At 43.0% G+C, this 13989-nt stretch overlaps 1 protein-coding gene across 1 annotated transcript in view; it reads left to right on the forward strand.

Moving 5' to 3' along the window:
• The window catches only part of LOC147698857 (uncharacterized), a 74101-nt gene that overhangs the window by 36054 nt on the left and 24058 nt on the right, over nt 1–13989 (forward strand). The window contains exons 6-7 of the mRNA XM_086933524.1: nt 4957–5094; nt 9383–9520. Of these exons, the coding sequence (XP_086789650.1) occupies nt 4957–5094; nt 9383–9520 (276 nt within the window). The remainder of the gene's footprint in view (nt 1–4956; nt 5095–9382; nt 9521–13989) is intronic.

Genomic DNA, 13989 nt, shown 5'->3' on the forward strand with positions numbered 1-13989 from the left:
GCATTAGCAAAAGCAGACCAGACTTCTCTGTATTAGCAAAAATGTGTTGGCACAAGATATCTGCTGGAACCAAATCACAGAATTGCCAAAAGACAGATGTTAGAAATGGGGGTCTCTAGTTGGTAGAGGCAGGTACCTTTGTCCAATTAGGGACCCTTCTTCCTAGTCAGGGTGAGGGAGTTACACTGCTAAAATTACCCTTGCTCATCCCCTTGGTAGCTTGGTAAGAGCAGTCAGGCTTATCTGAGTGTAAAGCATTTGCACATAACTAACAGTAATCCAGTGAAAACACTACAAAAGGAAACCACACCTGTTTTAGAAAAATATCCAATATTTGATATACTTAAAACAAGACCACAACTATAACAATCCACAATGCAGTACTTAAAAATTTACACTTTGCAAGACTACTTGAAAAATACAGTTCCTTGAAGTTGGTAGCTCTGTACGGGGCTAGCACGGCGTCGTGAACAACAATCCAAACAGCTCTGACTGACTGTGGTGTCGCGGGCCAGCTACGGTGTTGGGAAGACCAGCAAAACAGGACCTTTAGAAATGTAGGGCATCAGCGACCTCTTGTTGAGCTCTGAGGAGCCGGCTTTGGCAGGCGTCGATTCCGGAAGTCGGTGCAGGAGTCGTTGGGCCTTTATAGTCACACACGTTGCAGATCAAACTCCTCGCAACTGAAGTAGGGAGCGCCGGCATCGGCAGGCGTCAGGTGCTGCAGTGCAAAGTGTAGCGGTGTGGCGTGCAGTGCCCTCAGGTCGCGGTACAGGCAGTGGCTTGGTGATGGTCGTCCAGCGGCATCGGTGAGACCAGGGCTGCGGTGCAAAGTGATGCGGTGCTCATCGCGGTGCTGGCATGTCACGGTGCAAGTGGCGGCGGCATCATTGCTGAAGCGCTGTAGTCGGCTGACGAACTGGAGTCGATGACACCGTGTCAGTAGGCCATGGCAGCGGTGCGGGGTGAGGACGGTGCATCGTGTAACTTACGAGCGGTGCCCTCGAACCATGGTACAAGCTGCAGCATTGATGTCGGCGTGGACCCGCATCGTCAGGGATACCAGAGCATGAAGTGAGTTGGTGCGTAGTGCGGTGCCCACAGGTTGCGGTGCAAGCTGCAGCTCGGTGGTGGTGTCAGGTGGCGTCGTCGGTGAGACCAGGGTTGTGGTGCAAAGTGCAGCAGTATCTCTGCATTGCCTTCTGGACATTGAGTCAGCAGCGTTGTAGACAACGTCGGATTGCTTTCTCTTCCGTTGCAGCACAAAACACACAGTCCCCAGTGCTGATGGTAGAAGAACTTGAAGTCTTTACTGTTCCTGAGACTTCTTGAACATGTGGAAAGCTCTAACTCTAATCCTTGGAGATACTCAATAAAGAAGTTGCAGAAAGTTCAGGCCAGTCCTTTCACTGCCCAAGACAGAAGCAGCCACTGCAGGCCAACACAGCAAAGCACTCAGCAAAGTGGTAGTTCCTCCTCAAAGCTTCTCCAGCACTTCTTGGCAGTTTTTCTGGTTGAAAAGAGTTCTAAAGTTCTGGCGTCTGGGCCCAGGTACTTATACCCAAAATTCCGTGGTTCTCTCAGCAGAGAGTGTCTGTGCTTAGTCCAAACCAGATCTCTCCTGTCTGGCCCAGATTCCTGGCAGGAGGTGGAGACAGTATTGTTGAAGGCAGACCAGGCCCATTCAGGTGAAAGGAAATCTCCTACCCCTACTTTAAATGCAGCCCAGGTCTATTCAGTCCAGCCCTGACTCATCAGACTCTCAGAAGCCACTGCTCCTCCCCTGCCCCTGTCACTCCAAAGCTAGACAGTGAATACACATCCTAGCAGAGGCACACTGGATGGCTCAGCAAGAAAATACCAACTTTCTAAAAGGGGTATTTTCAAACACAGAATGTAAAAATCATCTTTACTATAAGATGCTTCTTTATTTTCTGAGTTCAGGCATACTAAACTTTATTTTCCTATCTGGTCCCAATGAGAAGTTATATTTATAAGATGTTATAAATTAACTCCCATGCTTTCCTACGGGCCAGATAGCCTTTCATTAGTGAAAAAATAAATTGGTAGTTTTTCATTATCAGGACATGTCACACACATTAGGGCATGTCCTACCTCTCACATACACTGCACCCTGCACACAGGGGTGCCTTGGGCCTACTGTAGGGGTGAATCACATCTAAGAAAATGGAAGGTTAGGGCCCGGCAAGTGGGCGAACTTGCCAAGTCAACATGGAGTACTAGACTGCACACAGACACTGCAGGGGCATGTCTAAGTTACCTTCGAAGGGCTGCTTGTGTGGGTGGCACAACCAATGCTGTAAACCCACTAGCTGCATTTGATTTACAGGCCCTGGGCATACACAGTGCACTGTACTAGGGACGGACTAGTAAATCAAATAACCAATCATGGAATCACCAATCCATAACACAATTTACAACAGGAGAACTCTGAATAGCAGTGAGAAAGTGCGCAGAGACATCAAACCAGCAAAAACAGAGTCAAAACCGGGAGGTCAGAAAGCAAAAAGACAGGGGAAACACGCCAAAAGAAGGCAAGTCTAACAACAGTGTTTCATGTGCAGCAGCTTTACCTGTTCTCATGCTTCATAAAGTAGTTCTTTCCTCAGTTCTTTCCTTCCTCAGTTCCATGCTACTTAGCCCCATTTTATACTTCCCCAGAAAATGGGCGGTACCAGAGCATTACAGGACTTGTGCGTGGTGGGCATGCATGTTTTCACTGATCCCACGACCCAGTGTGAAATTAATTTTATACAGAAGGATACTTTTTTGCCCAATCCAAGAAAAATCCAGTCATACCGAATTTGCTGGACTACCCTACTTACCCTACAAACTTGATTCTTCCGACCAGGGAAAGTCATTAGGAATACAGAAAGGGCCATTGTGGTAATCAATAAAAGGCCCAAGGAATGGAAAAACACAGCCTAATAGTAATACAAGTCACTCCATCGAGTTACTGCCAGGGGCAAAACTAACACAGGCAGAAAATCCCGAATTACAGAAAATAATACTGGCAGCATTGCTGGACTCTGCCACCTGAACTAAGCTTGGCTCAGAGCCGGTTTTAAAATGAGTAGAGCATGTAATGTGTTGCCCCAGCCAGAAGCTATGATTATTGTGTGGTCACCAACAATTAATGCTTGAATTTATAAGTGTGTTGTCCTACAGTGTCCATGAAACAGGACGTTATTTTTGACCGGTGGTCGTTGTACTATCTCGCAGTATATTTTGTCTCAGTGTGAATAATTTAACTGATAAATGCATGGAGTATGTGGTGCTTGTACTTTTTATTAACACCAGGAAGTATATACCATTGCTGGTATCTACTTCATTTGTTATTTCCTAGCACTGGCAGTAATTCACAATTGCAATATCCCTAGGTGGTAATCCTGGTAAAATGTTAACTTCAATGGTGCTGCAATTTTCACCTGTGGCAAGTTTTATGTCATGACAGTTCTGGTGCTCTAAAATAAAGCCTTGGCTGGTGTCAATTCTAATTAACATGTTCAGCACAATTGAAACAATACCAGATTCCCTAATCTATTAGGGACATCACATCTAGTGATATCACACACCCGCTGTCATAATGACATCACAAGAAGTAATAATATAGATCCTTTGACCCTAAGGAAATAACCCTCCATCAATCTATAAATAGCTTCCCAAACTTCCAGGTATGTACACAATGAAGTTGTAGAGATGCTGGAATCCCTTTATCCCTGTGTTTTCGGTATTCCAAAAACACAGTCAGCAGGTGCAGCGCTCAAGACTCTACATTGGCTTCCCATAAACTGCAGCGCACAGTTTGAGGCATTATGCATTATACTTCAGGAAAAACCCAGCACAGGTCCACATGTTCTTCATCAACTGGCCACCCCTTAATGTAACAATAGAGGCCTTAGGTCAAATAATCTTGGGCTTCTTACTGTTCCCTGAATTAGGAGAGCAAGGAGTGGAGGTCGGTCAGTTACATACCGTGCACCTACGCTTTGGAACTCCCTGCCTATTTGCCCAAGAATGGATGACAACTTCATGATATTCAGAAAGAAACTGAAGACCTATCTACTACCCTAATTCGTTGAATATATTTTAACCAGAACGATAGCGCTAGGAAGCCCGATGTCGGGTAGCCATGCGCTTCACAAAACTGATTAATAGAGAGGAATAGATTAGAATACATTATGTCCCCTAAATTACATCAGCTACTGTGTCACAGAGTACGTGGCCATAAAGTCACTGTCTGTATTTCCAGTCCTTCTGAGGATTCAGGATATTGTTCATCTGAAACCTCGGGGTCTTGTGGGTACATGAGATGGTATATAAAGGTTCATAACTAGGGATGTATGTGGTGTTCCTCTCTAAAACGTCGCATAATTCTCACAAATATTATGATTACTGTCTGCAGTTTTCAAAGTTTAATGCAAATGAATTTTCATGTTACATTTGGAATTTTGTGTCAATCTTAAATTAAGAAAAAATGTCTCCAACATCCACCCATCTTCTAAGTCTCAAGGAATACAGATTTGAAGTTAATTCCATTTCCTGTGGCAACTAGAATTTTATCACCATTCTGCACGGAAAAACATTACGGACATCAGATACATCGCAAATGCTGTGACCTACATCTAGTCCAGTCATTGGGATCCTTGGGGATCCTTGGGGATCCATGCTTGCATGATAAAATCTCCATGCACCACTTTTCGAAACGCGATTCCTGGTGGTCCCTAAAAGACATGCATATATTATAGTTTTATTCATTTTCTATTTGGACAGATTCGTTTTATGGAACACGTGAATATTTTGTTTAATACTGCATTGTGGAACCCTTAGGAAGGCCTGTGCTAGTTGCTCAGAAGCAAACCAGGTGCCATGAAACACACACATATTTCTTGCCTTCCTAGGCACATTACATATAAATGTATTGTTTTTCTCTAGTGACTAATAGCTGTCTGCCAGGACTGAATGACTGCTCTGGAAATGCCATGTGTACACCAGTGGGAGCAACCTATACCTGTGCATGTAAATCTGGATTCAAAGACACCAGTTTAGGAGATCCCGGCCGATTGTGTGAAGGTAAGAAGGCACCATAATTGAGGCAAAGATCAGTGCACAGTTACCAGTGTGATGTATTTCTTTTACAAAATCAGTACTGCATCTTATTAATGGCCACAAATGAATTTGTAAGCTTTAAAGGGTTGTTTCGGTTTTATCCAAAGTGCTCGCAGTACATGTTCAAGCAACTCTTTTTAGTGTATACAAAACCAGTATTCCAAGCAGTGGCGCTCGCCATGGGAGTGCTGCGGCCGTGAGGCGGGGCGGGGGAGGGGCAGGGTGGGAGGGTAGTGAAGTCGGACATGCGACAGAAAGGTGTAAGGTACGTAATTAAATAAATAAAACAGTTTATCTTACGCAAATAAATCGCAGATTTGGCGATGCAGCGCGATCAAGGTAAATTGTAAGGGGGGGGCGGGGTGGTAGATGGGTGTTTTGGACAGTTCAATGTTTGGTAAAGGCGGGAAGTTTGTGAACTCCCACAAGTATGTATCTTGTTAGCTTTCACAAACTCCTCTCATTCTCCTTTCCAGCCAGGAAAGGGTTGTATTTTTACTACACTATATTGCTGGGATTAATACACTTTTCAGGGTGATGAGAGGAAGGAATTATTCCCCACCGCCGTATTTGGAGGGGGATATAGTGGACGATATTTCTCCATGGGAAAATTGTTTACCACCTGGAGAATTTTTTAAAGAATGCGCATTTACAAAGGCCATCCAATTTCCCCACACAGAGAACTCCATAGAGGGAGAATGGGATTAGAATATTACTTGACTTCCAGGGTATCTTCATAGAAACTTGAAAGTAGGAAATACACTCAGATATAGATGTACATCTACAAGTGTAAAATTGCTATTTTTTGTGTATAGGGACCTAATGCATAATCCGTTAAAATACCCATTGTATCTTAATATATTTCCCCAGTTTTCTACATTGGCACATGGATCAGGCTGGCGTTTCTCGTCTATCCACCCTAAGGATCATAGTCACCTCCTTTCATCATCGCACAAACTCTATGTCCCCTTCTCAAAGATAGAGGTGGACACTACAAAGCAGCACACTTGCCACCCACACTCAACTGTGATTATTCATAACAAGTACCTCCAATCAATCAAGCACATACACATTTCACAAAATCATAAAGATACTTGATGCTTCAATCCTAAAAGTTGCAGTCAGCAGCAGGATGAAACATGTGATTTAAGGTAATCCAGAAATTCATATTTAGAAATATATATTTCTATAGTGAATATGACAATTTGAAATTAAAATGGATGAATCCAAAATAAAAGCATTCACTTAAACTTTAAAAATGGAAAGGTAATATCATTTTATAATATGTCCACTATCTAAAGGTATTTTACAAACGTAATAAACTTTTACAAAATAATGTAACCATTTATAATAGAAAAATTCTATGAGTAAGGGCAAGTATTTCTACAAATACTCAATACAATGCATTCATTTTATGAGATTAAGATGTACCATTCTAACACCAGTCACACTAACCCTGGGTAAAGTGCATAAAAGGGGACAGATTTACTATTCAAAACCAATTCCTCAAACACATAACAATGGAGAAGTGGTTAGAGTTGCAGGCCCACATTTACTGATGGAACTATAGCCTTAAAAACATTGGTGAAAGCGCATAAAGGGCGTGACATTTACTATTCTCACGTCAGTCCAACAAACACTATGGAAAGTGTAGAAGTAAAAGAGGTCAGATTCTTAATCCAGGCCCACCAATGCAGTCGCAGCTGGAATGACTCGCGGGTGGTGTGGCGGGTGGGGGTGTTCTTGCGGGGGGTGTTTAAATAATATAAAAAATAAACTTACCTTCCTGGGTCCCCCGATGCCGTGGCTCCTGGCAGGGTCCCGTTTTCCTGCTCTCCTGCTGAACGGTAAGCAGGCAGCCTCCCTGCCTGCACATAAACAATCCTAAAATACCATTTTGTAACTTTCATGTGTGCTGCTTTGTGCAGCACACATCAAAGTTACAAAATGGCATTTTTTAAAAGGTTTTTTCATGTGCAGGAAGGAATACCTCCATGTACATGAGCAAATCATGTCATTTTGCTTTTTCCATGTGTGCTGCAGAAGAGAGCACACATGGAAAAAAACGAGGAGCAATAAAGCATTTCTCCTCATTTCGCCAATTTAAGAACAGGATTTTCCTGGTCTTAAGTTCGGCGCTGCCACCTATTATCGCCGCCCTTGATAATAGGTGGCAGGGTCAATTACAATGGGTGTTGCGGTGGAAAGCCCAACGAAACACCCACTGCATGCCCCTTTCACGCTAAGTTTAGCGTGAAAGGGGCCTTATTCTAAATGCAGCGTTAAGCCACTTAACGTGGCTCATAGCTGCCTTGAGAATAAGGCGCTGGCCCTATCGCCACGGGAACGTCAGAAAAAGTGATGTTCCTATGGCGATAGGAGCTTGATAATATGCCCCATAGAGTTTTATAACGTTGTATGTTGAGTTGAGTGCTTATTTTCCCTGTTATCAGGACTAAAGAATGCAGACAGAATTATTTTTAACCGCTACAAACTGTACTATTGCAGTTACACATTCAAATATCCTATACATATCCTATCTATGCAATTTCCTCCATTATTTGATTAAGGTATGGCAGAGCATCAGAATAAAAAGACGACTAACAAAGATGGGCTAACAATATTATTAAATGTGAAGCATGATGTGAACTGCTACTGCAGCTTCATTCATGCTTTGAACATCTGTAGTGCCCACTTTATGGGTATTATAGTCCAGACAGGAGAAAATAAAATTTTGCTCAAAACCAAAGGAAGTGCACTTAGATGCAACAAACTCATAATCATTGTCATTGCATGTACTTTTTTATCTCAGCAAATTTTTTGTTGTTGATATTTTACAAAAATGAATCAGTTCATAAATATACATTAGTTATAAAAATCTAATGAATTTGTCAAAACATGCATGGAGTGATTATAAAAATACACAAAATCCAGTGACTGTAACATAAAAACATAGAATAACCTATTGCTTAACACTGATTATGAGTTTTGGCGGTCCTGGAGCGAACTGCAGGTCACCGCTTCGCTCCAGGACCGCCGAAACTCCCTGCCGCCCACCTGCCAGAGTACAAGTAATTTTGGGGTGGGCAGGTGGGTGGTGGCTCTTTGTGATCCTTAAACAGCACCACCGCGGGACGATTAGTGCATGTTCCTCCACAGGAAGTAATGCACCATGCCATGAATTCCTTCCCATGCAAGACCTGGGGCTGCCAAATTACAGGGGGAACAGCATGTGCCCCCCCTGCATGCACCCTGTGCAGAGGGGCAAGAGGAGGTCCTCTAACGCCCCCTTTCTTGCCTCACTGCCACCCTTTTTATGACTTGAAAAGGGTGGCAGTGGGAGCAACTTAAAATATGCTTTGCTGTGCTGGCTGTGGCACCGCCTGCATTTCTTTCCCACGGAAAGACCGTCAGCCCAATGGGATCCTTGATCCCAGTGGGGCAGTGGGGCCGGCGGTCTGGTGGCTGTACGACTGCTGCAGTTGTAATACTGTGGGCGGTCCAGAAGTGCAGCAGTCTTTGGACCACCACCGGGACTACAGCAGTCCAATGGACTGCCACAGTCATAATAAGGGCCTCTGTCTAATATATGATACCTGGTTCCCTTGGGTTGGATTAAGGAAACATTTGATACAATTCTGATGCTAATTTGTAGGAAATGAATGTGTTCTTGCTAACTTTAGATCACATCACTGTATCGTGGTTTCAACACTCAACTGTATGATCCAGAATTAACTACGTGATTTTCCAGTACCCAGGTCTGCAAAAATTTGGAAGGTGGTAGAAGCAGGGAAAGCACAAGAATGAAATGCTATGAATAAATGAAAGTATTTGGAAATAATAAATGGTCTGCTTAAATTATCCCTCTAAATAAATGTTGCTCTGCGATGCGTTCAAGGCAAAGGGTACAGACGCATTACAGCATTTATGCTCACACTAAAACTCAGAAGCATCTGGCCATTCACCACAACTCTGTGAACATTTCTGTGGTGGCTGCATCACTGATCCTTATCCATACTGAGGAGGATAAAGTAAATATAGCTAAACTGTTGATGGGGAAAGGCTAGTAATGGGAATATCAATCAGAAAGGTCATTTGGATCAAGATGCATCATCCGTAGTCTGTACCAAGCTACAGTTTCAAAACTATCCTTGTGTAAGCTCCTCTGAGCCCGTGATGAAGAAACTACAAGAACTGAATCCATACACCATTTTCATGTTCTGTTCTCATGTCCTTTTTCCTTTCTTGATAGACATAAACGAATGTACTGATGGCAGTAATACCTGTTCCTTTCTGGCACAATGTACCAACACCATTGGAAGTTATAAATGTGAATGTTACAAGAGCATACAAGATGAAAGCCTGACAAATCCGGGAACCAGATGCACAGGTAAGCATTCTAGCAGAGCAGACATTGTGAGAGATATACCATTTTGGACTAGTTGGAAAGATACAGCGGAATCATTTGATGAATCTTGTAATAACAAACACTGTGCCCTATTTTCACTGCCCTATTACAGAACACTTTGACTCCAACAAATTCAACCAGGCAATCTTATCTGTCTATAAAAATGCATCAACAAGATTGAAACTGACACAGTGGGTCATCTATACCATCTGAAACACCATTTATAGACTTGCTCAGTTTGAATGAGGCTGCTTTGACCGACATCATTTTAAAAATTATCTTTATTTTCCGGATGGCCTTCAACCCTCTTCATTACTGTCCTCTGCTTGAGGTCCATTTGTGCTGACACTTTGTTTGTGCTTGTTCATATGGTGACTACTTCTTAGTTTTTAGTGATTATCTTATTTTTTTCCCCTCGCCTCTGCGTGCTTTATGTGACTGTTTTTACCCCGGGTATATAAAGGGGACTAGATTTCCTTTTTACATTGGTAATGAAATTGTGAAATTGTGAATAGTTTATATCACTAATTAAATGTGAACTGTTTTTATGTGTCGACAATGAAAGTGTGAAATTCCCTGATGCAAATGTGATTATATGGGGACTAAGATAAATAACCTACCTGGGAATTTGGCAATTACTCAGGCATTTACATTCTGCCTGGGAAGGGTCTTTTACTGCTTTGATCCTCTTTCTGGCTCCACTCCTGGTCTGCTACTTGCTTTGGCAGAGGGAGTGAAGAGCAGAGTGTTCTTTCTAGGTCGAGGAGAACATCTAGAGGCAACATTTTGGTGAGTGCTTTGATCTAATCAATCTTCCCTGCTCCCTTCTGAGCCTATTTAATAAGAGCTGCATAGTGGACTGGCATCCCAGGGGCAAGCTCGTCTGTGCCCGTCCGCAACCATCCTGTGACCAGTGCCTGCCATTATGCTGATTCCAGCCCACCTCGGATTGTTGTTGCCATTTATCTAGGGAAGAACTTTGGCCCTTAATCGCCTTCGACAGGGATGTAAGAGGCATAGGCTTGATTCTGTTGAGATACCTCCATTTTGTTTAGGGTATAAGTCTGCTTTGTCTTTCATCTCATTCCCCTCTGTACTTACCTCTAATCTATATGCTCCTCAAGAACAGCCAGTGGTGAGTAAACCCCAGATTACCCATCATTTCAGGCCGGTGCACTGTCTTGTTTTTAAAACAGGATTGGTGCATGCACTCTCTTTGCTCAAGCACCTCTCTCTGTTGCACAGTTGCTTGAGGTTGACAATCTAGGCGTCCTTTTTTAACTGAAACCTGACTACAGTCTGAGTAGGGCCTTAATATTTGTCAAAGTAATCCCCCAGGATTTGTTATGTATCAAAGGGATCAAATAAGTAAAAAACGAGGCATGATTGGGATGGTTAATTGTAGGAATTTTCATTGTAGTTCGTTTTCTCTTTTGAATTTGAAAGGTGCTGAAGGTATGGACTTCTGCACCTCTCTTGTCCCTCAACTTTCCTTTTCAGAGATTTTGATATATCGTCCTTCTGGACTGTCCTCTGATTCTTTTGAGTCTTTGATCAAGATACTAAGTACTATGGCTCTTAGGTATTTAAATCAGACTGTTTTAGGTGATTTTAATTTGCATGTGGATGTGCAATGGATGGCATGTGAAAGTCTTCGCACAAGCTTTCCAGGTGTTTAACTTATCCCAGTTTTTTAGGTGTCCCACTCATCAAAGTGGACATTCACATGACCTTATTTTCTCTAACCTCCCTCTTTGCCTTGAGGCTCTCCTCCCCTTGCTATGGCCAGATCACTACTTTATCACTTTTCGTTGGGCGGTTGCGACAAGGAAATCTCATCCATCAACCAGGGCTTTACGGAAGTAAAGCTCTGGAGCCAAGCTACGGAAACTGATATTCACTCATTTCTGGCATCCTCCCACTCAGGAGTCGATTCCGATTCGGGTAACGAATCCCTACGATGATTCTTATTCGTAGCCGTTTCCGTTCGAATCGCACGGATCCGTCCGAATCGCATAGTACGATCCGTTGTGAGAAAATACATCTGAATCATTGCGAACCGTACGAAAATGAAGTGTAAATCCGCACGACATCGACCCCACAGTGACCCACCAAGTACGATCAGAACTGGGGAATGAGTACGCGATTTGTACGGTAAACGTCGCGTATGAGGAATTTGTACAGAGGGCAACACTATCACATACTCACCGTACCCCTAAAATCAAGGGGTGTACGCACCATACACCTACGAACTTGGGGTGTATGAGCCATACCCCTACTGTCCGTACACCTACGATCATGGGGTGTACACACGGGGACATACTCACCGTACCCCTGAAATCCAGGGGTGCATGCACCATACCCCGATGCACCGTACTCCTGCAATCATGGGGTGTATGCACCGTACCCGGGGGGTCCGTTTCGTACGCATTTCAAGGCAAAATCTGCTTTTACGGACGTTTTAAGCTCCCGTACCAAAAGAGTCGTAGGGAGTGTTGTCGATACGATTCGTACTTGCAGGGTCGGAAAATGCAGCTTCGATCCGTATGGACATCAGGTACTGCGCGTTCCAAATGCGATTCGTACGGATTTGTGAGTTGTACGGTCTTCGGTACGATTCATATGCAGAACTGCTTTGGGTACATATCGTACTACATCGCACGTACGGGTATGGTTCTACATACGATTCGTACGGGAAAAAAGCTCCATACGGCTATTCGGAGGGCATTTTAGCAAATCTGAATCGACCCCTCAGTCTTTTCCAGGAACTGGATGTAGGATGCCATGAAAGGTAATATTTGCTGCGGGAGCCAATTGGCCTTTTTGCCAGCACTAAAGTAACTCACCCTAAATAGAGAGGTTCTTCAGCCCCCTGGTTTTCTTCTGATTTTCTGGCTATTAAAAAACAATGTAAACATCTAGAGAGACAACAGCGACTAACGTATAGCCCTAGTAACAAAAGGCAATGCAAAAAAGCCATAAAGGTATACCATAAGGCCATATATAATTCATGCTAAATGGTCTTTTTACATGGCCTGCATCAGTGCTGCTAAAAATGCCTTCAAGAAATTTTCAAAATTGAAAAATCTTATCTGCATCCCACAACTTGCAATCCACCTTTTATGACCTCAGATACCTGGTGTGAGCAACTTTTATCCTTTTTCTGAGGGTAAAAGTTTGAGAATTTATGATAATCTGACTGCGCCTGCTGGAGGCAATGATCTATGGATGAAAGATGAATTTGCTTCAAAATTGAATGTTACTTATTTGCTTAATGATTTCGAACCAATCGCTCTGCTGGATATCATATCAGCGCTATCACAGTGTGGCTCACCTCCGGATACAGTTTCTCCTTCCTTTTTTAGGTTGTTTGCCACATCAATTACCCCAGTGCTCACTGAGTTTCTTAATGGTTTCTTAAAGGTAGCTTCTGTCCCTGTCTGTTGGGGAAGGCCAAAATTAATTCCACTCTTAAAAAAAAAAAACTTCTGGGGATCCAGACATTCTTTCAAATTATCGGACAATTTCATAGACCACAACATGGCATGGAATCTGCCCTCCTTGTAGTGACTGAAATCATTCAATTTGTAGTGGATGAGGGAAAGAGTGTTGCCCTTATTCAGCTCGATCTAGCTGCAGCTTTTGACAAAGTATCCCATCCAATTGTTGCTGCAGAGGCTTGCAGACATAGGCATTGGGGTTTAGTGTGGCAATGGTTAAAGCCCTTTATCGAAGGTAGAACACAAGAGATCTGGCTTGCACCTAACTTGTCAACACAGAAGAGACTTGTTTTGGGAGAACAACAGAGCTCTTCTTTGAGCCCTACTTTAATTAATATCAATATGGCCTCACTAGCCACTCGCATCGAATCTTATGGGGTGGCAACCTTATCAAATCCAGATAATACCCAACTGCTTCTCACTTTCGATCATTCTTCTCCCAATAAAGTATTTTCTATTGCTACATGCTTAAAGAATATATTGCACTGCATGCAGAGGAGTTTCCTCCATGCAATGCAGACAAACCTGATATTCTCCTGTTTAGTAAAGCTAGAGATCTTTGGAACAGCTTCATTTGGCCACATGAAATTCCCCCCGCCCCTATTGGGAGTTAGAATAGATGATAAGCTCTAAATGGGCATCCAAATAAGTTCTGTTACCAGGATCGGCTTGTTCTGCTGCATTCCATTAGAACATTCCTAGACCTGTTGCCTATGCTTTGATTACTTCTAGGCTCAACTACTCTAATGTTGGGTATGTTTGTGCCTGATTATAGGATCAGTATACTTCAAACAATCCAAAAAGTTGCAGCCTGGCTTATTTTGGGCTTATTAAGAAGGATATCAGTCTCCTCATACCTACAGTAATTGTACTGGCTTCCCATTAGGAAGAGGATCTTGGTTAAAACCTCAACTTTCATTCATCAAGGCTTTGACAACTGAGGGCCTAACT

The sequence above is a fragment of the Lissotriton vulgaris genome, chromosome 8, assembly GCF_964263255.1.
Source record: "Lissotriton vulgaris chromosome 8, aLisVul1.2, whole genome shotgun sequence".
Classification (NCBI taxonomy): Eukaryota; Metazoa; Chordata; class Amphibia; order Caudata; family Salamandridae; genus Lissotriton; species Lissotriton vulgaris.